The 25,509-nt window shown below is 41.7% G+C and overlaps 5 protein-coding genes across 8 annotated transcripts; all 5 read right to left on the bottom strand.

Annotated features, from left to right (window-relative positions):
* Positions 1-95: 95 nt before the first annotated feature.
* vhl (von Hippel-Lindau tumor suppressor) lies at positions 96-3,201 on the bottom strand. 2 transcript variants are annotated; one of them, XM_042090335.1, is made up of 4 exons: positions 2,711-3,201; positions 1,857-1,982; positions 258-458; positions 96-221 (listed from the first exon to the last, which is right to left on the bottom strand). In XM_042090335.1, the coding sequence occupies exons 1-3, from the start codon at positions 2,895-2,897 to the stop codon at positions 265-267; spliced, it is 507 nt and encodes a 168-aa protein (XP_041946269.1). In that variant the 5' UTR covers positions 2,898-3,201; the 3' UTR covers positions 96-221; positions 258-264. The 2 variants fall into 2 exon arrangements, with proteins under 2 accessions (XP_041946269.1, XP_041946268.1); XM_042090334.1 differs by having other exon boundaries at positions 96-458.
* Positions 3,202-3,818: 617 nt separating this feature from the next.
* Positions 3,819-9,514, bottom strand: crbn (cereblon). Its single transcript, XM_042090329.1, has 11 exons — positions 9,399-9,514; positions 8,726-8,832; positions 8,130-8,332; positions 7,668-7,823; positions 7,217-7,340; positions 6,970-7,032; positions 6,646-6,730; positions 6,434-6,549; positions 5,522-5,586; positions 5,154-5,285; positions 3,819-4,867 (listed from the first exon to the last, which is right to left on the bottom strand). The coding sequence occupies exons 1-11, from the start codon at positions 9,472-9,474 to the stop codon at positions 4,690-4,692; spliced, it is 1,305 nt and encodes a 434-aa protein (XP_041946263.1). The 5' UTR covers positions 9,475-9,514; the 3' UTR covers positions 3,819-4,689.
* A 1,307-nt stretch (positions 9,515-10,821) lies between these two features.
* Positions 10,822-14,926, bottom strand: arpc4 (actin related protein 2/3 complex, subunit 4). The gene is made up of 6 exons (XM_042090333.1): positions 14,811-14,926; positions 14,266-14,384; positions 14,047-14,158; positions 13,576-13,671; positions 11,806-11,976; positions 10,822-11,617 (listed from the first exon to the last, which is right to left on the bottom strand). The coding sequence occupies exons 1-6, from the start codon at positions 14,907-14,909 to the stop codon at positions 11,612-11,614; spliced, it is 603 nt and encodes a 200-aa protein (XP_041946267.1). The 5' UTR covers positions 14,910-14,926; the 3' UTR covers positions 10,822-11,611.
* A 1,273-nt stretch (positions 14,927-16,199) lies between these two features.
* Positions 16,200-17,450, bottom strand: LOC121707637 (histone H1.10). Its single transcript, XM_042090332.1, has one exon. The coding sequence runs from the start codon at positions 17,369-17,371 to the stop codon at positions 16,718-16,720; it is 654 nt and encodes a 217-aa protein (XP_041946266.1). The 5' UTR covers positions 17,372-17,450; the 3' UTR covers positions 16,200-16,717.
* An 864-nt stretch (positions 17,451-18,314) lies between these two features.
* LOC121707633 (TRAF-interacting protein) lies at positions 18,315-24,859 on the bottom strand. Of its 3 annotated transcripts, none has more exons than XM_042090328.1 (16): positions 24,741-24,859; positions 23,975-24,093; positions 23,820-23,877; positions 23,635-23,721; positions 23,376-23,415; positions 23,118-23,245; positions 22,722-22,816; positions 22,278-22,391; positions 22,030-22,117; positions 21,812-21,901; positions 21,600-21,688; positions 21,008-21,166; positions 20,879-20,918; positions 20,638-20,742; positions 19,347-19,397; positions 18,315-18,905 (listed from the first exon to the last, which is right to left on the bottom strand). In XM_042090328.1, exons 2-16 carry the CDS (start codon positions 24,070-24,072, stop codon positions 18,792-18,794), a joined length of 1,356 nt encoding a protein of 451 aa, XP_041946262.1. In that variant the 5' UTR covers positions 24,073-24,093; positions 24,741-24,859; the 3' UTR covers positions 18,315-18,791. The 3 variants fall into 3 exon arrangements, with proteins under 3 accessions (XP_041946262.1, XP_041946260.1, XP_041946261.1); XM_042090326.1 differs by lacking the exon at positions 24,741-24,859 and adding an exon at positions 24,348-24,541; XM_042090327.1 differs by lacking the exon at positions 24,741-24,859 and adding an exon at positions 24,353-24,541.
* Between the last annotated feature and the right edge of the window lie 650 nt (positions 24,860-25,509).

Raw genomic sequence — 25,509 nt, 5'->3', positions numbered from 1 at the left:
AACTTGTCATTCAGTTAACAGGACAGTAGCCTATGTTGCAGAGTTTTATATAGGCCAACATAATTACAGTCTGGTTAACAAAAACAAGAGCCCAATTATAGTCCATCATTTTAATTATACAGTTCAAATATATACATGTACAAATGTGTTTCTATACAAAGACAAACACTCACAACAATTGTCAATCTTCTCTCTCTCTCTCTCACATACACACACACACACACACACACACACACACACACACACTCTCTCTCTCTCTCTCTCTCATGTCTGCTCTTGTTGCCTCTCCTGCAGTAACCTCTGCTCCACACGCTGTGCAATGCACTGAAGGTCTCTTTGGAGGCTTGGCTTGTCTGCCAGGTCCTCCTGAAGAGTCTTGGCAATCTCCAGCTGAGGAAAGTCCTCTGCAGAGACATACTTCCTCACCACCTGCAGACAGCGCTCCCGCAGGGTAAACACTATACACAAAGACACACGCACACACACACAACAACAACAACCACTGTTAGACAATCAGTATGTTTACACGGACATTAATATCCTGATATTAACCCAATCAAGGCAATATTCCAAATAGAACACTGCCATGTAAACAACAACAATTTCTGATTGCCTTAAAAGGTTGTATCAGTGATTTCAGGCCCAAAAAAGGCCCAAACATAAATGATCACATTCATCTAATCTTTCCTAACGATCCGCTAGCTGCCTGCCCCATAAGCAGGCTCCGAGATCTGTACACAAAAACAATTGCTACCAACAAGGGTTGGCAACCACTCAAAGGCAAAATAAAGTGTTTCAACCAATAACTGACGAGATGCGACTTTAGGAGAGTTTCAATTGCACGGGAGGGAGGGGGATGGAGTAGCGAGCTAGCTCTCAGCTTTGTTTGAACATCAACAGAAGTGACGTATCCCCGCTATCGCTGATACAACCTTTAATCGAACAAGGTCATGGTCGGAATAAGCAATAATCGAACTAAGACGTGGAGTATTCTAATCTTTAAGTCCCTTTATTGAGGTGTGGAGTATGTATGTACAGTATACACCTTAATGGCATTACAACATCATATGAGAATTCGCCTTATTCACCCGGCGGCCAGAACGAGGCTAAAGGGTACACTTGCCATTGCACCTCAGTCCAGCAGATGGTGGTGGTAATGCATTCCGTTTGCAAACTGCTAAAAAAAAAAAAAAACTCACTGAAGAAGAAGAACAGGTCAGTGAACCCATAGATATTAGAAAGCTAGATACCGCATTGGGCTCCAGAACGTACGTAAATAGGATCGTCATCTTGATGGGGGCAATCAATAACTGGAGGTCAATGGAGAAGCATGTGACTCTGACTGGAAATCAAACAGGTGTCTCTGATTGCCGGCAACTGTTGCCCGTAGACAGTAAACGTGTTGCCCCCAGCAATATGGCGACTGCGTTTACGTATGCCTACTAATATAACTCGAGCCCAATGCGCTATCTAGCTTTCTAATATCTATGAGTGAACCCTTCTTCTTTTTCGGTGAGCTTTTTTTTTGCAGTTTGCAAATGGAGTGCATTACCACCACCATCTGCTGGACTGAGGTGTAATGGCAAGTGTACCCTTTAGCCTCGTTCTGGCCGCCGGGTGAATAAGGCGAATTGTCTGTGCAGGAACATTTACAGAATTTACTAGTAATGATCGGACTATGCTGTGTTATATGTAAATGGGAATATGAATGAATGGAATATTCTATCAACAACTCAGGTAAACACCATAATTGTGTGTGTGTGTGTGTGTGTGTGTGTGTGTGTGTGTGTGTGTGTGTGTGTGTGTGTGTGTGTTGGGGGGGTGCAGCATGTGAGTACCCACATGCAGAAACAAACCTGGTAGAGTGATGTTGACCAGTGACATCTGTGACATGGTGTTCTGGGCTCGGGGGAGGTACAGCTCCTTCTCATTCACACGCATGGGATCATCTGATTCAGCATCACGGAACATCCAAGGATGGCCTGGAAAGACAGTTTAGATCAGTAGAATGCATTACTCTCATCATTATTTGAACTGCCATAATAATGATCTAACTTTTTTTTAAATAATCTACCAAATATTTCTAATAATCTACCAAAAAGTTGCCACCTTTGCCCATATAAGGAGAATGATTGGAACTATGTTTTAGGACAGTTGGACAGTGTGGCTTCAGCACAGACAGCGGGCCTGCCCACAGTTTGAGATTAGAATATCGCTCAAAGTGGTTAATGATGCCTCTTTCTGTAATGGTTTACAGGGACTTTTGCAATCTGGAAATATTCCAATGCAAATGCCTCAGATGAAGTGGGTATTCTAACTCGAGTGGGTATACTGAACACTGACAAGGGTGGATTTCTATTGATGGATTCCAAATAACATAACGCTTAAGATAATACGAGTCTGCTCCGGTCACTCGTTTAAAAAAGGCCTCTACTAAAAGGGCCCAACAACTACATTTTCCCAAGGAAAGTTTAGCAATGGAAATTGTTCTCTTGGGCAGTTTGCAATGACAACTGGCGCTATTTGATAGATTGTGACTAAATCATAACATGTGAAATGATTGGTGTTGTGCATAGGCTGAACATTCATGGAGGCATGAAGTCGTATTTTTTTTCAACTTCTCACAAGTGTACCTGTCTATTTCGTACATAGGCTAACACAGGTAGCTCAGTGCTTCCAAATAAAAACCTGACAAAGATGTCAAACTCACCGACAAATGTAGTCATTCTCTGTCCCGTCTTGGGTTGAATTGGGTTGTAAGTCTGAGGCTCTCCGCGGAAGTTTATCCACACAGGGCGAACAACTCGATCACTTCGGTTACAGAAAACGACATGGCACGGGATTCCACTGGGTAGGGAGCGCACGAGAGGAAGAGGGGGCTCTGCTTCTTGAGGCATGACCAAATTCTAACTTCCAATGTATCAGAGCCTTAGGTACACTCGCAATTAAACACTACAGAAGCACAAACACTGATTCAAATGCTACATGTCTTACGGCACGTAGGCTAAAGCACAATTCACCCAACAAGAAAAATATAACAAAAAATAAACGTTAGTATACACATCTAGTTGTGTATCCCTCTTACTATCTTCAACCAGATGTTTTAGTGATAGTGGTCAATCAAAACACGTAAAAATGTATCATCTCTACAGTTTCGGTTTGATTACATAACATGAACCCCTTGTTCTTGGGTACATTTGATGAGTTTGGACACGCACTAGCAGGCTTCTACTGCCACCTACTGTAATGGAGTACGAACAACAGCCTGTCTCCACGAGACTTCATCAGTTTCATTCTATGGTTTCATTTCGAATAATCATGTGCGCCTATCCAAGTATGCTACCTGTCAACCAGGGATGTAGTGGAGGCTAAACGTAAGTAAACGCAGTTTATCCACCTCTGAAATTTTAGAAATAGTGTTTATCCACCTCTCAAAACAGTTTATTCACCAACTGCAACTTTTAACATTCAAAAATCACACTATTAGGCCTATCCACATTCACACTATGTACACTCATCAACACTCTAGGGACCATTTAATACCACTGGTATTGCTATAAACATTGGACAATAACCTCCACCATCATCAAACATGTTCTGAATGTCTGAATGTTCTGAAAAATCCGATACGGCATGGCACAGTCCACCTCACTGTGATCACAGAATTCATAGTATACCCAACTCCTATTTTACCACTACACCCCTGCTGTCAACTGCATTAAAACCATAGACAAATCTATTTCTAAAGTTAATGATTAAAACTAGTGCATGAATAGAACTGAATCTCCTTTACAAAAAAAAAAACACTGGAAGCAATAGCATTTTAGCATTATGTTTATGATTTTTCACACAAATAAATCTTACATCCTTTAACAATATGCTATGGGTTTATGTGCATGTTTGCCGTTTTATTAATCTAGCAGAGGTCTGTGAGACATTCTGAGTGTATATTTGTATTTCAGAGTACGGTACTGTTTTAATGATCTTTCACAGCGATATGTTTTAATGTTCTCATTACTCATGTGAGAGAGGCACTCACCTTTTCCAATGAAATTGGCTTTGATGGACACTGACCACATAAATACAAAAATATAATTACAGAAGAAAAAACTTTCTCCATATAAAAACTGTGCACTTAGTCCCCTTGTAAGTCAATCAGGATAAACCGATTACCGAGTCCCCTCCTCCTATCCATGGCTCATGTTTGATTCTCATATCTCATTGGACTTCCCATCAAACTGTATCAACATCATGAGATAGCATCAAATCATACGCTCTGATTTAAAACAAACAAAAGAAACAACATGGCACATCCCCGACTTACAGGAACACATGCGTAAGGGTGGACTAAAGCTAGATTGTGTATAAGCCAGCGGATGGGTAGAGCAGTCCACTGTGTTATTTGACCAAAATACCGATATGGCCTGGGTGGTGTCAGGAAACAGATCAAATAACAGATGTGCAGATGTCACCTAGAACTCTCTTGATATCCCCGTTCTTTCCCCTCTCCGATCTCAGTCAGTAATTTGTCGTCTACCCAGTGCTAAATATTCACTTGTCCTGCACACTCTGATTGTCCATCTGTGTGATAATGATCTTAAAGAGGTGGACCAAGATCGGGGCGAGAGTAATGTGTGATGCGGGTCAGGATCGAGTTGCAGGTCAAGGACCAGTGTAGAAGTCAAAAGGTCAGAGGCAGAGCACCCGGGAGCCCTCCAGGCCCTCTTCGCCCTGTGGGATTGTGGGTAGCAGAGCAGAGCGGGTCAAGCCCCAGAAACGGTTGGGGCTCAGGTCTTTCTTCACCGCTGTGAACTTCCAGCCCATGTGAGATCCACACGTTCGGCACTGTGCAATGGTCCATGCATATCTAGATGCAAGTACACACACACACACACACACACACACACACACACACACACACACGTGAGGGAATGTTGCACTTCCAGCTGTATGCAATGTTCCACAACTTAGAAATCATTCTTGTTGCCATTCTAGGTATTCACTTTCTGAACCCCATTATCTATTTACTTGCAAATACATGGGCCTACAGGAACAGTTATGATAGAGTATATGCAGTGCATGCTAGAACCTGACCATTTAGCAAAAGTCATGCGCACTCTCAAACAAAAACACACAGACACACAAAGGCTTACCCCGGAAACCAGCTGTGTAGGGTTGAAGGTCGTCCAATCAGATTGAGGTTGGTAGTTTTATAGACCGTCAGCGTCTCATGCACATAGCCATGGGGGTTCACATATGCCGCCATAGGCCCATACAGAGACAGGCTGCAGAGTTGGAAAGTGTGTATTTAGTCAGGGTTGATTTCAGCCATCCATTCTGTATTTGGTTGATTGTAAAGTGTGTTTTGTCTGTATTCTTCTCTGACTCTTTGTTTCTTCTGTTTTGCATTCATACACTAAAACCATTGGGCTTGCAACCTCCTCTCTTAGTTAATACGGCTATGATGTTAGTACCAGGTGTCATACGGGAACAGCTGATGTGGGGTTGGCAGGCAGCTCACCTGAAAATCTCACTTTTAGTGGTGATCTCTGTGTCTTGACACTGCTTACAGCAAAGAGACGTGCACTGTAGGAGTAATAAAGCAGTAAACATTAGAATTACACCCCCGCACCCTGTAAGGTCAGAAGGCAAAGGAAATGACATTCACCTTGACCTATCAACAACCAACCGACCTCTCAGTGTTTACTTCTACAGATACAAATGTTCTCACCATGACAACAGGAGATAGTGGCTAAGCAATATAAGCAGAAGGTTTTGCAGAAGGCATTGAGGTTTTTCACCTATGTCACAACGTTTGTTGACCATATGTTAAACCTATGGAGTAATAGGCACGAGTGGTAGGCAGAGTGGTAGGCACAACAGTCAGGTTGTATAGACCCTTTCAACAATAAAAACAAAAACAATGCCTGAACGTTCTATTTGGGCCCCAATCTACTTCCTCTGCATTAAGATAACATATGGAATGTTAAAAAGGAAGTCTTGGGGGGCCAACTATGATGCTGATAATGGAACTCTCTTGAAAGGGTCCATAGGCTACAAACAGTTGCAATAGTTACAAGTAGTTAAAATAGCTACAAAATCAATATCAAACAAACAGACATAATCATTTGTGGCATCCCTTCCCCACCAGGTGGCAGGATAAACAAAGCGTCAAATACACATGAAAATCTATAAAATTCTCTACTCTCTAAAATTATTTTACTATCGTGGCACATTACATTCACGGCAATTTCACAAATACTATGTGATTGATTTGTACAGTATGTTGATCAACAATGCTTAGGGCTGAGGAGGAGTGCAAAACTACTCTTACTACTTGACTTAGATATTCCGGTAAATGTTTGGCAAACAGTCATAAATAGTATGTACAGACAGTAAACACACATACACATAAACACACAAACACACACACCCTGTCCATGATGTCTAGTTCACAGCGTAGCCTCTGGATGGCACTACCAATTTTCAGGAGCTGCAACCTCAGGGCATCATCTATGGGCAAACAGGCAGCAACCCTGTAGGAGAAATCTAGGAGGGTAGAGAGCAGGACAGTAGTAACCACAGAGTGTTGGAGGTTGGATTTGTGTGAGTGCATGTGTATGTATGTGAGTGTGTACGTGGTACCTATAGCATTCGTAGGAAGGGATTCATCTTTGAGATTCTCATCCCACTCGTGAAGCTGTTTCTTTACCCTTTTCATAAGTGTGTCCTGAAACACAAAAAACACTTCTTACAAAGGTGAAACACTTCTTACAAAGGAGAATGCACCCAAGGACATGTCAACTTCAACAATTCAACAAGGGAGCAGAGAGAAGAAGAAAAAAACTAAAAACAAACATATACATACATTTCTGCTATTTGACACTCTTTAAATATGAAGCTCTTCAAACAGTTTAAACATAATAATCCCTATTCCTACAACAACATGTAAGTGCAAAAATAACTTACTGAATCATAAAGTGCGTAGACCCATGGAGGCCACTGGGTCATACTGGCGCAGCGGAGACTCTTCTGTGTGAGAGCAAGAGGGAGAGAGAGAATGAGAGAAAGAGAGAAGTATATCCATCTCATATTCTGCTCTATCATCAATTCTGTCAGTATACCTTGAAATCATTGACAAGTAAAACATGATGACAATTTGACAGTAAAAACAAACCGAAAAAGTTTAATTGGACAATCAAAGCAAACACATTACTTGTCTGTTGCCAATGCAGTGATGGTTCTGCCTGTGTATGTGCAAGCGGGTGAGCAGCTGCAGTGCACACAGGGGATCAGGTAAGATTCGCTCCGGAAGGATCTGCACCTTAGCTTGCCGAATCCTGAAACATACATTACAAACAGTGTGTTCAGGAGGAGGGAACAGGCCTGTGCAGTGAAGGAGAAATGTATGTTTGGAAAAGGGGTGATGTTAGATGTGTGAAACATGTGAGATTAAATATGTGTGCTAATACTTGTAAACCCATCAGTAAGCATATCTACAGTCTGTACAGAAGAAAGATGGCGGGGGATTATCAGTATTGACTCATTTAGATGATCAGCTTTATATATATATATATGTATGTGTGTGTGTGTGTGTGTGTGTGTGTGTGTGTGTGTGTGTGTGTGTGTGTGTGTGTGTGTGTGTGTGTGTGTGTGCATTTACTAACCCGTCAGCCTGGGTCCTCAACTCATGAACACGAAATCTTTGGCGCCCAATAGCTTTTAGCTTCACAGTCTCAATGCCGTATTCCTGTTCCTCTCGGAATGCATAGATCTCTGCTGTCGTGCCAAACTCTGCCTCCTGCTCACCACTGTCACTAGGGCTGCACAGATAGACACACACACACACACACACACACACACACACACCAGGGCATGTGTCATAAAACACAGACACCAGCACTGCAACATGTGACATTAGAATTGTCTAGATTAACTAATATCTATTCATTAATTTATTGCTCAGAACACAGCTTGCGCTGCACATTAGACCAGCATACATCTACCAAGCGCAGCACACATTTACCAAGATGCAATGAATGTATGTGTTTATTCATGTTGATGTGTAAATTGGGTAAGGACGAGTACATTTCCGTGTGTGTTCCTGTTCATGTGTGATAGGGCGTTACCTATATGCCAGCACAGCGAAGGTACGGTCCCTGGTGACGAGGTTGCGTATCATGCTGACCTCGTGCGGCCTGAAGAGTTGCAGGGGAACGGTCTGACCTGGGATCAGCATAAGGGCTGCGTGGGGTAGGACTGGTAGCGTCTGGATGCTCTCCTCATCATGCACCGTGCGCCCATGGAACTCCTCCATGTCTGAGCCCAAGTACTGTTCACCCAGACACACAGAGACATTTATTTGTGTGTGCTTAAATATAAATGCCAAGCAAGTGCCATTTAATCTTCAACGGACAACATCTTCAATATCAATCCACTACATCAGACTATCACACCTGGGAAAATGTCTTCCTCTCTCTCAAACACACACACACACACACACACACACACACACACACACACACACAAACAGTGAGAGGGGGAGGAGGGGGGGGGTAGGAGAGAGAGTAGTTTTGTTGTGTTATGTTGTGTTGAGGGAGTGGTGCAGATGGAGTTGGAGGGACACACAGAAAAACATTAAGGGGTGATTTGGGCTGCTGATGGGTTGGAGTTGGAGGTGGACAGTGGTACACCCACACACACAAAAGACCAGATGCTTGCTCACTGCATGTGATGTTGGCAGACTGGTGTCAAAGTTGATAATGTTGGGCTTTTCAGCCTCATCACTATCACGATCTTCCATCTCCAAGTCATCATCTTCCTCTTCATTTTCTACAGGAAGAAGAGCAATTGTTCGCACACAGAATCCAATAAAAACCTGTCGCTTTCACTTTCGTTTTTTAAAAAAGGCTCCTATTTCAGTCCCAGACATGTATCTAAGGTGTGTGTATGTAATGTAAGTATTTGCTATGGTGAGATGATTCCAAATGGAACTTCAGCCACTGTCAGTTCTCACATAACGGTGTGTGTTTGAATGCACAAGTCACTGCCTTGTAATGTAAAGCCAATTACTTGGGCTGGCTAACAGAAACGCACTCACCAAAGACGCACGCAGAATTACGCGTGAACATCCAGAAAAATGTCAACACTTCAGCTAGATTAGATTGCAATGAAGCGGTTGCAAGCGAATGGTTTAATTGTATACATGCAAGTGTTACTTGCAATATGTACAGTACATCATCCGTATTGTGTAGCTAAGCAAACGTTAGCTAGCTAACTCCTCTCAAATGACGTCTATGAAATTCAGAGCCTAATAACGTGTCAAATGCCCATTTTAGCAATGCCAACAGATGTCAGAGCACGGGTCTGGGAAACCAATTGTTTTTCAACTTTCTCACCCGGCAGGAGCTGCAGCTGGTTCCCCATATTATCCTCAATGTTGTTGTTATCGCCTCCACCCCTCTCGTCAGCCATAGCCGTGTGTTTACACTTTGCACTCTTGTTCTCCGTCGTTTCCTTTCACTGTTAAATTGGTAGCTTACTCCAATGAAACAATACCGCCACCTACAGTGTTTGCGCTTCCCTGCAAGTTTATTTTAATGCATTACCTCGCCTAAGCATGCAGGTAGCAGTTACTATAAATCTGACATTTATAATAACTGGCTTTTAAAACTTGGACATTGATGTCAATTGATTCTCTCTCTCTCTCTCTCTCTCTCCCTTGTTATTTATTTTGTACACAGATAGCTGCAGGTCTTCCCAACAAGGAAGCTACCTAGTCAAGTTTTCAGATGACACTGCACTGCTATCTTTATTCCAAGGTCCACATTCCAGTCATGGGCTAGCGTTGACATCATTTGTGAAGTGGTGCGAAAATCATTTTTTTGATTTAAATGTAGCCAAAACAAAGGAGCTCATAATTGATTTTAGGAGGACAAAAGCAGAACCAATAGCAAGTATCATACATGGGGGGGGGGGGGGGGGGGGGAATCGTTGATTCTTACAAGTACTTAGGTACAAAATAATTGAGAGTGAGCTCAAGTTTCATGTAAACACTGAGACAATTGTCAAAAAGGGACAACAGAGAATTCCTCTGCTGAGGAAGCTTAACTCCTTCAGTGTCTCTAAAACCATTTTACGTAACTTTTATCAGTCTTTTTAGAGTCTTTTAACTTTTTCTTTTTGTTGGTTCAATACCCTATCGGTCAAAGACAAGAACAGTCTCAGCAGCATTGTTAACACTTCATCAAAGATTATTGGAACACAGCTAAATAGTCTGAGTGCTCCGTTTAACAAACAGGCAGTCCAAAAGGCTAAAAGTATCATCAGTCAGCCTGATCATGTTTTAAGTGGTGCATTTTCATTAATGCCCTCTGGGAGGCGCTATTATTCTGTCAGGACAAAAACAAAAAGGTATTTTGGATCCTTCATCCCTACATCCATTAGATTATTAAATAAGGTTGAAGGGATAGAGTACACTACTGAAAATTTTGATTTACTGAGCGCTGTTCATCACTGACAGGACAGGGTGCCTGACTGTATGTGTGTGTTAAGATGTATATGTCTTTTATCTTCTTATTTATTTTATTTTCTTTAGGTCTTGTATTTCTATATTTTATTTTATTTTTTATTTATACTATTTATTGTAGATTGATGGAGACCGGGACTGCAAACTTAATTGCCCACTGATGGGATTAATAAAGTTTTCTAATCTGATGGGTATAACATACATCCATGGATCATATAACTGGTATATGCTCTGATGTCAATGAAATTAACCATAAAATAAATGCATAAAGCAAGAGGGGGGGAAATAGGGAATTTGGTCACTGTGCATAAACATTTATTGCATAAAGTAGAAAACGATGAAAAATGAATTACATTAGAAAGCACGGGGTGTTAATAGCTTCTGAATTTTGGAATGTCCAGTCTACATCTGAGTGCATCACAAGCGCAGAAGCCTAAGGTATTTCACCTCAGTTTTACTCTCTCACACACACACACACACACACACACAACATTTGCCTTATTTTAAACTTATTCCACATAGACCTCCTTTCCTGATATGGTGACATATTTTCATAACAAAATAAACTAAGGAACACTGTAGTACACATGCATATATTATATTTTATATAAAACAGAAGAACATCCATTAGAATGACAGGAACAAATCTGGTCTTGTGTGTACCTTGACCCTTTAGTGGCGTCAGACGTCTAAATTGGTGGCAAGAGAGGGAGATCACAACAATGTGGATGAATGACATTCTGTTACACATGATAACTGTTCGTAAAAACTGTGGTACACTGGCCATTATCACAGTGCTGAACTGGTTTGACAGACAAGCCTTGAGCTGGGGACTGAGCAGAGATGGTTGAGTCAAGTGTGGGACTAAAGGATTAGTTATGGCTCTTATTTGCTACTGTGGACAGTGCAACTGCATGCTGATGCTACTCAAACAGGGTTGGAGTCGATCTACCGCTCCATGGTTGGCAAGTCTGTCGTTTTGTAGAGTAGCATTGCTGTCTCAGAGGCACCTTGTGTCTCCCTTAGTCACCCTGGTGTTGGGCGTCACATGGCCAGTGCGCAGACTGCAGACACTATTGTTTCTTAGAACTGTGGAGAAAAAGAAAAACTCAACTTGAAAACAAATTCCAACATCTAAAAACATGTAAAAAGAGTAAAAAAAAAAAAACCCTCAAAACTGCAGCCATCTCTAATCAGGCTCTGGCCCGTTGCAGACTCTTTTGATACATGTGAACGCGAAAAGAACAAGAAAGGACAGGAAAAGTCAAGCGACTCACATTCTTGAGGAATTCCTCGGCGACGATGCGAGCACGGGCGTTGACTGACAGCTTCATCTCGCTGATCTCCTTGTCAATCTCCTCCATGAAGTGGATGACGAAGTCCACCAGTTTGTGCTTGTACATCTGTTCCGTGTGGAAGTTTGTGATGAGAAAGCTAATGTCATAGCCCTTCAGGGGAAAAAAGGGGAGAGATGGTTAACAAGAGAGGACTTTATCTGTTGAACTCTGAAATGATGTGCTTATGAAATCTGGAAGGAGGTACAGGGTTCCTTTGTGTAAACACAACTGCAGCTTTCACTCATTTGTTCCCCGTCTGTCAAAATGACCAATGGGACATTCCCGCAGTACAGTAGGAAATATACAGTAAGATAACTGCAGGTGCTTGAGTGTGTGGAACTATGCATGATGGTGGTTTGAACTGTGGCTATGGAAAAGTGCCTGTGCTGAATGTGGCTATGTGCGGTACTATGACTGCAGTGTAGGTCAGAGTTAAACCTGCAGATGTGTGCTATTTAAGGTCTACCTAAAAAAAGTGATGGTTGCAAATGTGGGTGTCTTGTAATGTCTGTTTGATGCAGCAATTTCCTCTCATGGAAGACAAAATAATATAACCTTGAACCTTAGGTGTGTTGCAGTACAGTCAAGAATTGTGCTTGCAGGTAATGGCGGAGGAATGAACATTTGATTGGTGAGGTCTCAACAAAAGATAATGCTTCAATATAAATGTCACAAACACAAACACAGATTAAAGCAATTCCAAGAAGTTGCTACGGTCACATACCCTGGAAACTCCAGAGTTCTCACAAGAGCACAATTTGAATTGTGAGTTTCAAATTGAGTAATGATCCACGTTACTTTTGCCACTTGTATCGCGGGGAGCCAATTTCATCGGCATATCTGATATAGGCAGGTCAGAGGCAAGCTAAACAGATGACAGTCGTAGTGTTATCCAATTGCGTCGAAGTCCGGAATCAGTCAATAAATGTTAGTCGTATTGTGTTATCCAATTGCGTGCAGTGAGATTTTCATATGCACGCTTGGTGCCGCCTCTCGAGTTGGGACATTACATTATTCGTGGCCAGACCTTTAATCTTTCTAGATTACCAGGGTCTGGAATCTCCAGGCTAACGGTCACACCTTAAAAAAAAAACTGATTATCTGCTACTAATGCAATACACACATACACTACTCACAAAAAGTCAGGGATATTTGTCTTGTGGGTGAAATTTTAGGATGAACCTAAAATCCACTATAACCTTCATAGGTGAACTTAATGTGACCTCTAAACTTTTGAATGCGCATGTCCAACAGTTCTGTACTGAAACATTATATTTCACCCGAAAGCCAGATATCCCTAACTTTTTGTGAGTAGTGTATGCATGCATGCGACTGTGATTACATTTTTTAAAAGGTAGTTGATTTCTGTGTTCAATGGGCAATCAAATTATACTCCCTTTGTCTGTGTCCCATTTAAAGAGCCAGGATTGAGTATTAATACTGGAGTTTTTTGAGCACAAACACTGCAAGGACAGCTAGAGGACCATGAGGAACACTTCACTGACTTGGACAAACAGAGGGCAGGATTAGAATCACAGGCTGGACTTTTTAAAAGAACCCTATCCAGGCCCTTTGCTAGTCTCTCTCCTCCTCGAGCAGGACCCCAGTGTGTGTACGTCCATAGGGAACCACCTGACCTGTGCGAGGAGCTCTCGGCCTAAAATGCCAAACACCTTCCATTCCTTCCTCCTCCCTTTCACGGTCCCTTACCTCCACAGGCTTTCTCCGCAGGATGAAGAAGTTCTCTGCTCTCATCATCATGAAGCGCATGAACTTATGGCAGAGGATTTTCTCGATCTCATCAGCCTATAAGAGCAAACACACAGACAAAAATAAAACAGCCAGTCCCTACACACTATATAGTCACAATATACAGTTCCTGTTACACATATCCTGGAGATGACAATGCACACATTAGAGTAGAGTATAGCAATAGCAATGACAGATAAGTGCAAGTTGAAATTCAAAGAGTATTTCTAAATGACACTATATATTGTACCAGTTTCAATTGTAGTTAGAATTCACTCTTGCTTATGACAATCCCCCTTATGAATAGCTCAGCTCTTTCAAACATTTAAATCATTCCGGTCACATCATAGACCTGTGGACAAGTGGCTGGAAAAGGACCCCCCCCCCCCCCCCTCCCTGATGGTGTGTGTGCACGTAGATGTCAGAACCAACCTGTTTAACAGCGATGCTGACACGCACAGAGTTGATGGAGCCCTCTATCAAAACCTTCTCTTTGTCATTTCTGCTGATGATGACAGGCTGCAAAAGCAACTCTTTGCTGCTCCTGTAACAAGCAGGCAATTAGGGGGGGGCATGTTTATATGGAATGCAATGGATATTTACAGGAGCACCACCATCATCATCATGTCAACCTCTGTAAGATATACTCACCGAACCTCCACTTCAGGCTTGTTGTGACGTTCAACTACCTGAGAGGAGAAATTCTCTAAACATAGGGCGGCCTGAAGTGTAGCACGCACCGCATTCAAGTACGGACGCAGTGTCGCCGTCTGCAAAAAGAGACAGACACACATTTGTATTATATGCCCCACATTTGACCAAAGTCACAAAGACATGCTTAAACTCATTCTATATTAAAATGAGAAGTTACTTCAAACGAAGTATGTGCATATGAGACTGAACAGCATCACACATTTTGTTGCCGGAGAGTTGTCTGGTGTTTCGAGTCTTTATTTCTTAGAACCTCTACCTGGTAGCATACGATACAGTTCGTGTTTAATGCATGGAGAATCATCGCTAGCTAACGATATGTTAGCAAGAATTAGGGTGTGGAATGGATGCTCCATTGTAGCTAGCTGACAAATCTTTCTTACGCCATAGTGATGCATGTATACTAATTATGATGTGAATGTTTTCAAAGAAATGTGTCACTAATTGGTCAGTAGGAAATGAATGAATATAGGTCTCAAGCTTACCATTTCTCTGTTTTCACTGAAAAATCCGAGGGCGGAAGTACACCAGAAGCTGTCTATGGACGCTTTTGGAACTTCCGTGAAAAGGAACGCTGAGAACATACCATTAGCCCTCACCTCGGGGATGACTACAAAACGTAAACAGTGAGTTTGATAGTAGTCTATACAAAATACAGTGAAGTGTTTTTAGATGTTGTTTTTAATAACATGTACAACGTCTTTGGGTATCTCGAATGTATACTTTCAAGCTATTTCTATCATATAACTATATCCAGGCATAGACTATAATTTCCCATGATCAGCCTGCCAACACACTTCCATATAAGGTAATGTAATACCTTGATGCTCATGACTTGTAGCCTTCACCTAACATTTATTATGTAGGCCCCACCTGTTTCTCTTGTTTCATATTTTCATGTCTCTATTCAAAAACGTCTTTTCTTAACGGTCACAATTTGCTTTTCCTTGTTGATCAATGTGTGTTATTAGCTAGTGTTATATAGGCTACATATCGTTTAAAATATTATTATTATGTTTTAATTATGGGTATTTATCTTTTTTTAAAGTCTGGAAGTATGCAATTTAACTATTTGCATATGATCTGATGTTTACACCTGCCCTTAATGCAGCAAACAAGCACAGGTTTTCAATGTAGGTTGGTAGAAAAGATTTGGTGCATAAATGCTTAAGACAAAACCCAAAACACTTCCTCCTCAACCAATATGCACCACACATCGTCAGCATATGAAAAACTGCATGGATGGGGGTTTGATCAGTGACTGCAAAAAACACACTGGCTGAATATTTTTAGTCATTGTGTCAGACCCCTATGGTGTAGTTAACAACCAGTTAATACTGTGTTGCACCTAAAGTCAGCAGACCCGGCTTAAGTCCAGGAAAAACAAAAAATATTGTACATTTGAAGACACATTCAACTTTATGAGTGAACTCAATTATCCCTAATGAATAATTTGGCACTATTTATCTATAGGCCTATGGCAACTATCTACAACAAAGGAGATACGGATAAAAATGTATGGTCTACATGTATTATCTGTAGTCACATTATGGCATTTCCCATTTAAAACCATAGGCTTATTGACCATCATTACTTCCAGAAAAGTATAACTACCTTCGGGAATCAGCTTGAATCAAAGCCCAACAGCTACAGAAGGCCCTCCTACTAACACAAACCTCTTCAGCAACACCCAGAGCCAAGAGGAGTTGACTCTCCACCTATCAGGGTTGAGGATTGCAATTTGAATTTTTGTGTAGGGCAAAGTCTACTCAGTTCTGTCTTAGAACCCATTTGTTTAATTTTCACTTTAAACCACAGCCTAAATAGGCAGATAATGTGCTTCTGACAACAAAGACCCAAAACTAGTAGGCCTGTTAAGCAGTTGTTAATACTTTATTTACAAGACATGGCCATGGTATTTGTTTCAGATCAGGTTTATGTATTCAGGTAAACATATTCAACAACTTTGTATTTGTGATAGATGATAAACAATAATAAAAAAAATCAACTGTGTATAAAATGTAGGCTATGTCGTTTAACATTTTACGTGCCACGCCCACTTTGACAAAACAAATACAAAGGAATGTAAACTGCAGGGCTAGTTGACACTGGTCCGGAATAAACACAGAATGATTTTTAACAAGTCTGAGAGAACACAAGGTCATGATCGGTAATTCCGTTAACTTGATAAACGGGATGTAAATTACCACAACTATATGACGGTTTGTAGAATAGGTTATCACACAAAAGACTTCAACCAATACGATATAAGCGCTGCTCACACGCGCCCTGAATGAACAAAGAGTTTTATACAAAAATATAAAAATAATGAACCAATTTGCTCCATTTTGTTACAGTTCGTTTTTCTCCTCGGTAACATTAAGCTCTCGGTTTACTTCTTTGTCTTCTTGGTCTTTTTTGCACTCGGGGCTTTCTTCACTGCTGCCTTCTTCGCCTTGGGTGCAGTCTTGACCGCTGCGGGCTTTTTGCTGGCCGCTGGTTTCTTGGCGACTTTCTTTTTGGGACTCGCTTTCGCGCTGGATGACTTGCTCGCCGTCTTGCTTGCAGGTTTTTTTGCGGGCTTTGCTGCCTTGGCTGGTTTGGCTGCTTTGGCTGGTTTAGATGGACTCTTCTTCTTGGCAGCAGCCTTTTCAAATTTCTTTTTGTTGAGTTTGAATGAGCCGTTGGCGCCAGAGCCCTTCACCTGAATGAGGGTATCGTTCAGCAGCAGTGCCCGAATGGAGTACCTCAAGTACATCCTTCCATTTTGCTGGTCGAACCAACTGACTTTCTTGGCTTCCTTGTAAATTTTGAATAAGGATGAGCCGTTTTTCTCGCCCAGTGTGCGGATTGCATCGATGACCAACTGGCTGTATTTGCCCGGCTGTCCCTTCTTGCCGCCCTTATTCTTTTTCTTTTTCTTCTTTGCAGCAGATGCGGCACCCGCGACCACCGGCTTTGCTTTGCTGATGACACCCTTCTTAGCTTTCTCTGCAGTAGGGGCAGGTGGAGCAGTTTCGGGGACGGTTTCCACCTCAGTTGCCATCGTGAATGTTGAAATCTGGTGATGCGAGATAATGCAGTAGGCTACAGACTCTGGTATTGAATGCACCTAGCTAACAGGGCGGTTACTTTGATTTATGCAGCGAGCGCGGACGTGATTGAGAACAACAACAAGGAGAGTCTGGGCGCCTGTGAAGTTGTGCTTTCTTACGGCACTTTCCAAACACCTTTCCCATGCTCAGACCCTTTATTTAACCTCGAAAATTAACCTAAGTAGATTATAAACGATGCTTTTCACGGCAGTGCGGAGGACGCCACGTATTGCTTTGTTATAACCAAAATAAAGGCGAAAGTAAAGAGGATGCCCCGTGTACGCCTCGCTAAATTGGACGGGGGCTCTGGTTTTCAAACAGAAAAACTACGATCTACGAAATTATTCTATGAAATACTCAATGCTAGCATAAAGAGAGAAAGATAAACTACAAAATGATGCCAACGTTTACATGAATATACATCTGTTTATGAATATATCGTCAGTTTAAATTCGTAGAACTAACACATAAAACGCCCTCGCGTGGCTGCGCCGAGGCAACCGTCAGAATTCAGAAAAGCCCAAGTTTGTGTTCCTGCTATTGGCGGGCACCTAATCAAACTCTCGCTAGCGTATAAATAACAAGCTTAGAACTCTCAATGAGCCAAAATAGCTTTTCAACAGACTAACGCATTATGAGCCTTAAAACCATTCATAGTTTTAAGTTTTCCATCCATAGCTGCCTGGCGTATGATTCTAGGTTAATCAGTAATGATCACTAGAAAAAGTCCAAATAAATGTTTTTATATCATGATAATAACTTACTGTGTTCTATTCGTCAATACAAGGGATTCTACTTTAAAATGGTGGTGTCTTAAATCCTAAATCTAAAACAATGCCACCATCCAGTGAATGCTCAACTGATCTAAAACAGACAACAGTCCAGGGTTTTTAGAAAAAAAACCTACTTTATTAAAACTCTAACAGCTGTACAATTCATATATATATAAATATCTACAATCAATGCATGGTTGACAGACATTAAATTAAAAAAAAAATCTACTTTGAATAACAGATGATCATTCTGTGCATGGTCAGGACTAACATGCTTGCTCATCACCTGACATCCACGAATAGCAGTAAACACCAAAAAGGACTCCGTCCTGTTACAGTGTGGTTATGTGTCAGATCCGTTTCAGGGTCAACTACTATTTGGGTCACATAATGTAAAAAGGAAAACATCATACTGCTGAGGACTACAGCTGTTTTGTGTAGTTGATGAATCATAAACATACAGACGCATACACACACACACACACACACACACATACACAAGTGCCCCTGTACTGTACGCTTGCACTTGCCCATATGCAAGCCAGACTCCCGTGCGCATGTCCTCTGTGTCAGGCCTGCCCACAGGCCATGTCCTTGCTCACTCCAGGAAGTTGTCAAGTGTCAGACTGGTGGGAAGCCTTCCCATTGGTGGACGGGAAACCTTCTTCCTCTTCGCCTTAACAGCCAGCGGCCGAAGCCCAGCCAGTGGAGACTGCAGTGAGGGTAGCGGGTCAAGGAAAACGCCTTCTTAAAACTGACCAGTTGAGCCATTCACCTGGAGGAGCCATTACTGTGGTGTCAGCGGATGCTGGCTCCTCCTGACAATGTACCAACACACCAACCAACACACAGAACTAACAAGTGCACCCAATGGGCAGGCCACAGGTAGCACTAATATCCAAAGTGACCAATTGCTCCCATGGGGGAGAAATAGCTTTATCCCCAAAGTTATTGACTGTAGTAGGCAAGACCTAAGGCAGATACAGATAATGGTGAAACTCAGAAAAATGTAATACAATCTAAAATGTCTTTCTACTCTAGCATCACCTTTGCAGTGGTAAGAAAATGTGACCCAGAACCACACCCTGGCTCTGAATAAGACATATCCAGGGAGAAACAAAAACATTACTGATGCGGACCAATGGAAGGATACAGGCTGAATAAATTTGGTCCTTCCTCCAAGGCCATCATACCCGGTCCTCACCTGAAAAAGAAAAAAACACAAAATATACCAAACATGTCAGATAAATACTGTTAGGCAATGCACGTACGAAGGGAAATCAGGTGGATGTATGAATGTAGGGGACTACCGTCAGGTGTGTGCTAGTATGAAGTGAAGTACTGTTAGGTGTATGCAAGCATGAAGGGACATCTTTTTAATTGCCTTTAGCTGACACTTTTATCCAAAGTGACCTACACAGATACCAGTTGCAGGAGCCAGTCTTCCTGGTGTAACTCGGGTGAAGTGCCTTGCTCAAGGGCATATGGTGGTAGCTGGAACCCTGTCTAATCTTGTTAAGCTTATGTTAGTGTGAAGGGAAACCTTGTTGGGTGTATGTGAGTGTGAAGGGGAACCTTGTTGGGTGTATGTGAGTGTGAAGGGGAAACTGTTGGGTGTAAGAGTATGAGGGTAAGGATGTGAGGAGTATGGGTGTAAGAGTATGACATGTGTGTCTATGGTACAGATCATGAGGTGTGCAAGTAGGGATGTAAGGGTATGAAAATTTAACCTCACGGTTATAGTGACCAAAATTATCACGGTTTTCGGTATTATCACAGTGTTTTTAAAAGTGTGTTCAATATGTTCAGAAAGCACTGATAGGCCTACAAAAGCTGAAATAGCTTCAAAATGTGTCCCGTTCACTTTTTCATGTTTAATTGGCTATGTGCTTATAGCTTAACTTACCCTACCATGACTTGGAGTTTGCTATTTCTGTTATTTGGATCCAATGAGTGAGACCAAAGTAAGTGTTCAAAATAAAAACTTTAGGCTACGACGTTCTCCTGATAACGTGAGTGGAATGGATTTCATGTGGACGCGAACATAAAGATGCAGATTGGCTAAATGATACAGTGCACGTTTTGCAGTGAAAATGTTCTGCCTTTTAAAATGAGGTGTAGCCTAATCCGAATCGCAGTTAAAACCATCAATTAGACAACAGAATCAGTAGGGTACCAGTTTTGTTTCATTGTACCAGGCCTACTGTATGTCAAAAGCAGGCTCGGATGAAGCTGGGAAGGATTAAACACACGGTTTCAACACCGTGGTAATCAACCGTGATAATTACGATACTTGTTATCGTCAACATTTTTATCGCGGTTTACCATTATACCGGTAATCGTTACATCCCTAGGTGTGAGTAAGGTATACGGCATGAGGTGTACAAAAGTGTGTGTGTATGTATGTATATGGCCGGCCCCATGTGTGTATTAGTGAGTCTCACCACTCCAGGTTTGCTATGGGGATCCAGCATGCTTCCAAATGCTTTCTTCCTGAACAGAAGAGAGTGCCGTAAAAACGGATCGGTGGGATCTTTCACGTGGGATTTCTGTGCCAAGGTACACAGGAACACACACAGAAAAAACCTTGTGTTTAGAACGAAGTAGACTTCACCTGATTCAAACCAATGACCAAACTCAGCCTACGACAGGAGCGATTCTCCCTCAAAAGACAGTAGGATGTACCTTGGTCTCAGAAGAATTCTCTGAATGGTGTGGTGACGATCTGTGATGAGAAAACAAGAAGCTAGAGCTGAAATGTACATTTACTCATTCAGCAGATGCTGTTAACCAAAGTGGGGGGACCAGACTAACCCTGTGGAGTCTAGGCGCATCTTCTTGGCAGGTGCATGGCTGTGTGAGGGCTTGCGCTCAGTTTGCTCAGGTGTCGGCACGTCAAAAGTCAGGTTTAGGTCAATGTCCTGATCGTGCTCTGGCCGATGGAGGCACGGCTTCAGTTCCAGAGGGGCAGGACTGTAAAATTATATCGAAAGGAAGTCTGACCTGTGAGACCTCAGGAAATTTCACATTCATTTGAAAACTGCATCCTTGAGCAACACGCTAAAAATAACACACATTGTGTAATTCTGAACTTTATCATTGGTCTAAAGGTGATGATGCAAGGGAGTAACTTTTTGAGAATTGTGCTGGGCAATCACATAACCAGTTACATTTATTCTGATTGGACAATAATGACGAATTGCCTAATGATGATTAAAGTTCTCGAGAAAAGAAATCAATTGGAACATGTTGGAACCACAATAATGAGGAACACTGACCTGCAACATTGCTCAAAAAGTATCATCAGTTTGAGGTTATACTGTATGCATCAAATGCTCACACCCACACATTTATTCACTCACTCACACTCACAAACAAACACACAAACAAACAAACACACACACACCTCTCAAACACCAGTCGGCTAATTGCATCGTTGGTGCGGGAGGGTGTGCTGAGGGTCTTCTGTAGGATCTCCACTTTCTTCTTCAGACTCTAAACACAAACACACAGTTCAGCTTATAAACATATTATGGTGTCTTACGTTAAAGTGACAAAGTTTGCTCTAAATCTGCAAGCTCATGTTGGCAGTAGTGGAATGATGTGTGTCTGACATACTGTGATTTCTTTGTCAGCATTAGTCAGGTCCTTCTGGGCAGCGAGCATATCCTCTTTAGTCTGGTTTACCTCCATATTGGCCTTCTGCAACTACATAACAAAACAGTGTCACAATACATCCAAGTATAATACACACACATGCTGAAGATTAAATATGATCATGCCCTTACTGTCAACCCCCTCTCCCATGCACACAGACAGAAACATACACATCCTACCTTGTTGTTGGAAATGAACACCTCCCTCCTGAGTTTCTCACACATCTCATTGGTGGAGCGGAAGCTACTTTTCAGGCTGTCATACTCCCTAAACACACACATACAAAATCATTGTGTGTGAGAAAAAATCCTGAAAACAACAGTATGTATGTTTGGGGCCCTTTATTCATCACACTGTTATGTTTAAGAGGAGTAAATGCAGTGTGTGTGTGTGTGTGTGGTGCATTTAATTGCGTCAATGTGCTTACTTCTTGAGTGAGACGCAGTAGATTGAGAGCTGCTCCACAGCTGACTGGCCGACTCCCATGTCAGAGATCATGGCCTCCACCTCATCCCTCTGGCCCTGCAGTACTGTATCTAAACTAAACACACACACACACACACACACACACACAAACAAACCACACCCACCCACACACAGAAAGAAACAGCAAAGCATGATGAAGAGTATGCTATCTATTCACAAGTAAAACATCAGGTCCAATGTCAATGTATATCTGTGCATATCCAATGTACCGTAAGCATGCAAGCTTGAAATCAGTTCAACAAGTTGAATGTGTGCGTCTGTGTGTGTGTGAGAGAGAGAGGCAGAGACACTAAAACATTAATTGGTGTGGAATATTAATCTTGTGTATTCCTCACTCAGTACGTATGGATCGAGTGTAGGTGAGGTTTGTAATGTGAATAAGTACCTCTCGTAGGTCTTCAGTCTGACCCGTAGCTGACGCGCCTCTTCCTTGGCTGCTTGGCTGTCCAGATGTTGCTTCTCCAGGTTCCTCAGCTCTTTCTGCGGGGGGACATGACATCTGTGAGACAAACAAGGCCTGGCTGCGGTACTATCCGATCTACCATCACCACAAAAGCCATTAAATAGAAAGTGAGACTGACAAAGACAGTACAGAGAGAATTCAATAGCACTCATAAACTAAAGTTGTTCTGTGCATGCTAGGTAATAATAATGACGATTACTACTACTACTACTACTACTACTAATAATAATAATAATAACAACAATGATAAATTGTTGAATCAATTTATAATAATAAATGCTTTAAATTAAGTATTAACGACATTAAATGTGTGCATACCCGTAAAACTGAGCAGACCATTTCCTTATCTCCAATGTCTTTCTTCAGACGTTCCGATTCCTGCTTTAGCTTCTCCGCTATCTGTTTTAAGTTCTCAATAAGCTTCTGTTTGTCACGGCAGTCTCGCTCTACAACGCACACACACACACACACATTAATATGTTTGGCATTCCACTACTATACAGTCGGACCCATTTACTGTAAATTCTACTTAAGTTAAAAGACATATATTGAAAGAGAGACATCTGTATTTCTCACCTTTCGTACTCAAGACAGCCCTCAAACGGCCCAGCTCATTCTAAAAAGATATACAAGTTTAAATTCAGCATTTTATCCCAAATGGATTTCATTGTACAAATAATCCACATGACTAACCTTTCACAGGACACAACAAAAAATATAACAGACAAGACAAAAGTATAACAGACAAGACAAAGACAGAGACAGATAAGTGCGCACGCACATGGACGGACGGACGGACGGACACACACACACACACACCTCTAGCAACACTCACCTGTAAATTCTCTGGATCCACTGAACCTCCTTCCTCTTCTCCTCCAATGTCAAAAAACAACTTGTTGATGATGTGTTTAGTGCTCACCTGTCAATAACAACAGCAACTCATGTTTTGTGTCATGCTTTCATGGCATCAGGTTTGGAGACAGGTATTAGGCACACTCATACGACCTTCTACTGTACCTGTTTCCTGCACTGGGGACACGTTTTGTTAGGAGCTGTCTGAAACCACTGTAGCAGACTGCAATCATGACAAGTATTTGTTAGGCATCCTTCCCTCTACTCAGTATTTCAGATACACAATAATTCACATGCATGATTGAAAGCTGTTGATTTACCAGTCATAATGGAAAGTATGTCCGCAGTGGATGGCAGCCACGTCTCTGGTGTGGTCAAAGAAATCCGAACAGATGGTGCAGTAAGCCCGAATAGGCATTTTGATGGCAACAGTGGTTTGCTGGAGAGATAATTATTATGTTATAGCTAACATTACGTAATAAGTAGCCTACTACTGTCCATCATTAGGGATCAGCTGGCAACTATTCACGTTAAATACATAAACAGTAAAGGTTAAATAGCTAACTAACATCACCCCCGGTTGACTTGAGTTGACTGAGTGGCAACTAAAAAGCATAACGTTAGCAACTAGGATAGCTAACGCTTGCATTCACCAGCAGAACCTTCACAGCTAACTAGTGTTAGCATACTTACCTAACGTAATGCTGTAACTTATCCGTTATATCCTGGCTATTCTGAAGTTTTCACTTAAAATAGTCAAGGTAACACAAGCCCCATCTTAAGTCAGTAATGAACAACTATGTTGTAGTAATATATCCTATTATTATCGAGGTGGCATGCATGCCTCTCTATCGGCGTCTGCCGCTTTTAATTCAAACAGTCATGGGAATACAGGAAGTTTAACAATTCTGCAATAAAAGTCCCACGCACACAAAGCCATTCTCTGGCCAAACAAAGCAGCAGGCCTATATGAACTGTGCAGTTGTGATGCTAATAGCGGAATCCTTAAAAAATACAAAAGATGGAAATGGGGAAAACAAAACGAAAGGGAATTTGGAAAAATATAATTATTTCATAGGGCCTTACTTGTGCCTGCAGGTGGCGCTTCTCACTTAACAAAAATTACAGTGCGGAGCATCAAAGCATGTCAAACGCTTTTGTCCATATAACAATAACAGTAGTAAACATCTACATCAAAAACATTTTGAAGTAACCCACATAAAACACTACTAGACCAAAATATTCCAACTGAACAATTCGAATTGTCACAGCAACAACAGCCACAAACACGTACAAACAGTTGTCCATGAGGCGGGGGTGATACATACGTCACCGATTTTGATGAAACTTGTCCCCAGTAGGTCCACCTAAAAACTCAAAAAGCCAAAATAGTACAACAACATTTGAAACAACTCAGGGGGAGTTAGGCCCCCGTCCTTGTTTTAGGCCAAAAAACTAAAAAAAAAAGGCCCAAAATTGCATAAAATGTTGACATCCCCCCTGCTGTCAGATTTAAACACAGCAAAGTAACAATCCATGCCATCACAGGTGTTACAAGGCGTAGACTAAGGTGTGACTGGTGTCAGTCCAGGACTGCACGTATCCACTATGCACTATATCTCCGATGACCGATGAGCAACCTCCTTTTTTCAAAATTCTTTCTGCACATGAAAGGGCCATCTGTGGACTTTATAAATCAAAAGAAAAATGCTCAGCCTTTTTATTATTTTTGTCGCTGTAACCGCCTAAATAGTGTGATCCAGCCGCAGTGATTTCAAATACATATCTATTTCAATGATTTGTTGAAACATAATGTTTAGGTAATTTATGGTGGACAAATGGAGATATATTATCA

Source organism: Alosa sapidissima, chromosome 4 (genome assembly GCF_018492685.1).
Source record: "Alosa sapidissima isolate fAloSap1 chromosome 4, fAloSap1.pri, whole genome shotgun sequence".
Classification (NCBI taxonomy): Eukaryota; Metazoa; Chordata; class Actinopteri; order Clupeiformes; family Clupeidae; genus Alosa; species Alosa sapidissima.
Note: the sequence above shows the minus strand (reverse complement) of the source record. Positions and strands in the feature narration are given on the sequence as shown.

Excerpts from the sequence above, each read along its gene's own strand:
- vhl (XM_042090334.1), bottom strand. The coding sequence starts at position 2,897 with ATGCCTCAAGAAGCAGAGCCCCCTCTTCCTCTCGTGCGCTCCCTACCC. Across the intron at positions 1,983-2,710 it reads GAGAATGACTACATTTGTCG|GCCATCCTTGGATGTTCCGT; the intron begins GTGAGTTTGACA and ends CTGTCTTTCCAG. Across the intron at positions 459-1,856 it reads GGTCAACATCACTCTACCAG|TGTTTACCCTGCGGGAGCGC; the intron begins GTTTGTTTCTGC and ends CTTTGTGTATAG.
- crbn (XM_042090329.1), bottom strand. The coding sequence starts at position 9,474 with ATGGCTGACGAGAGGGGTGGAGGCGATAACAACAACATTGAGGATAAT. Across the intron at positions 8,833-9,398 it reads CCAGCTGCAGCTCCTGCCGG|AAAATGAAGAGGAAGATGAT; the intron begins GTGAGAAAGTTG and ends TTCTTCCTGTAG. Across the intron at positions 5,286-5,521 it reads ACTAAAAGTGAGATTTTCAG|CCTGTCTCTGTATGGGCCTA; the intron begins GTGAGCTGCCTG and ends CCAACTCTGCAG.
- arpc4 (XM_042090333.1), bottom strand. The coding sequence starts at position 14,909 with ATGTTCTCAGCGTTCCTTTTCACGGAAGTTCCAAAAGCGTCCATAGAC. Across the intron at positions 14,385-14,810 it reads TCAGTGAAAACAGAGAAATG|ACGGCGACACTGCGTCCGTA; the intron begins GTAAGCTTGAGA and ends CTCTTTTTGCAG. Across the intron at positions 11,977-13,575 it reads TGCGGAGAAAGCCTGTGGAG|GGCTATGACATTAGCTTTCT; the intron begins GTAAGGGACCGT and ends TTTCCCCTGAAG.
- LOC121707637 (XM_042090332.1), bottom strand. The coding sequence starts at position 17,371 with ATGGCAACTGAGGTGGAAACCGTCCCCGAAACTGCTCCACCTGCCCCT.
- LOC121707633 (XM_042090328.1), bottom strand. The coding sequence starts at position 24,072 with ATGCCTATTCGGGCTTACTGCACCATCTGTTCGGATTTCTTTGACCAC. Across the intron at positions 20,743-20,878 it reads AGAATTCTTCTGAGACCAAG|AAATCCCACGTGAAAGATCC; the intron begins GTACATCCTACT and ends ACCTTGGCACAG. Across the intron at positions 18,906-19,346 it reads GGACCAAATTTATTCAGCCT|TCTCCACTGGCTGGGCTTCG; the intron begins GTATCCTTCCAT and ends CCCTCACTGCAG.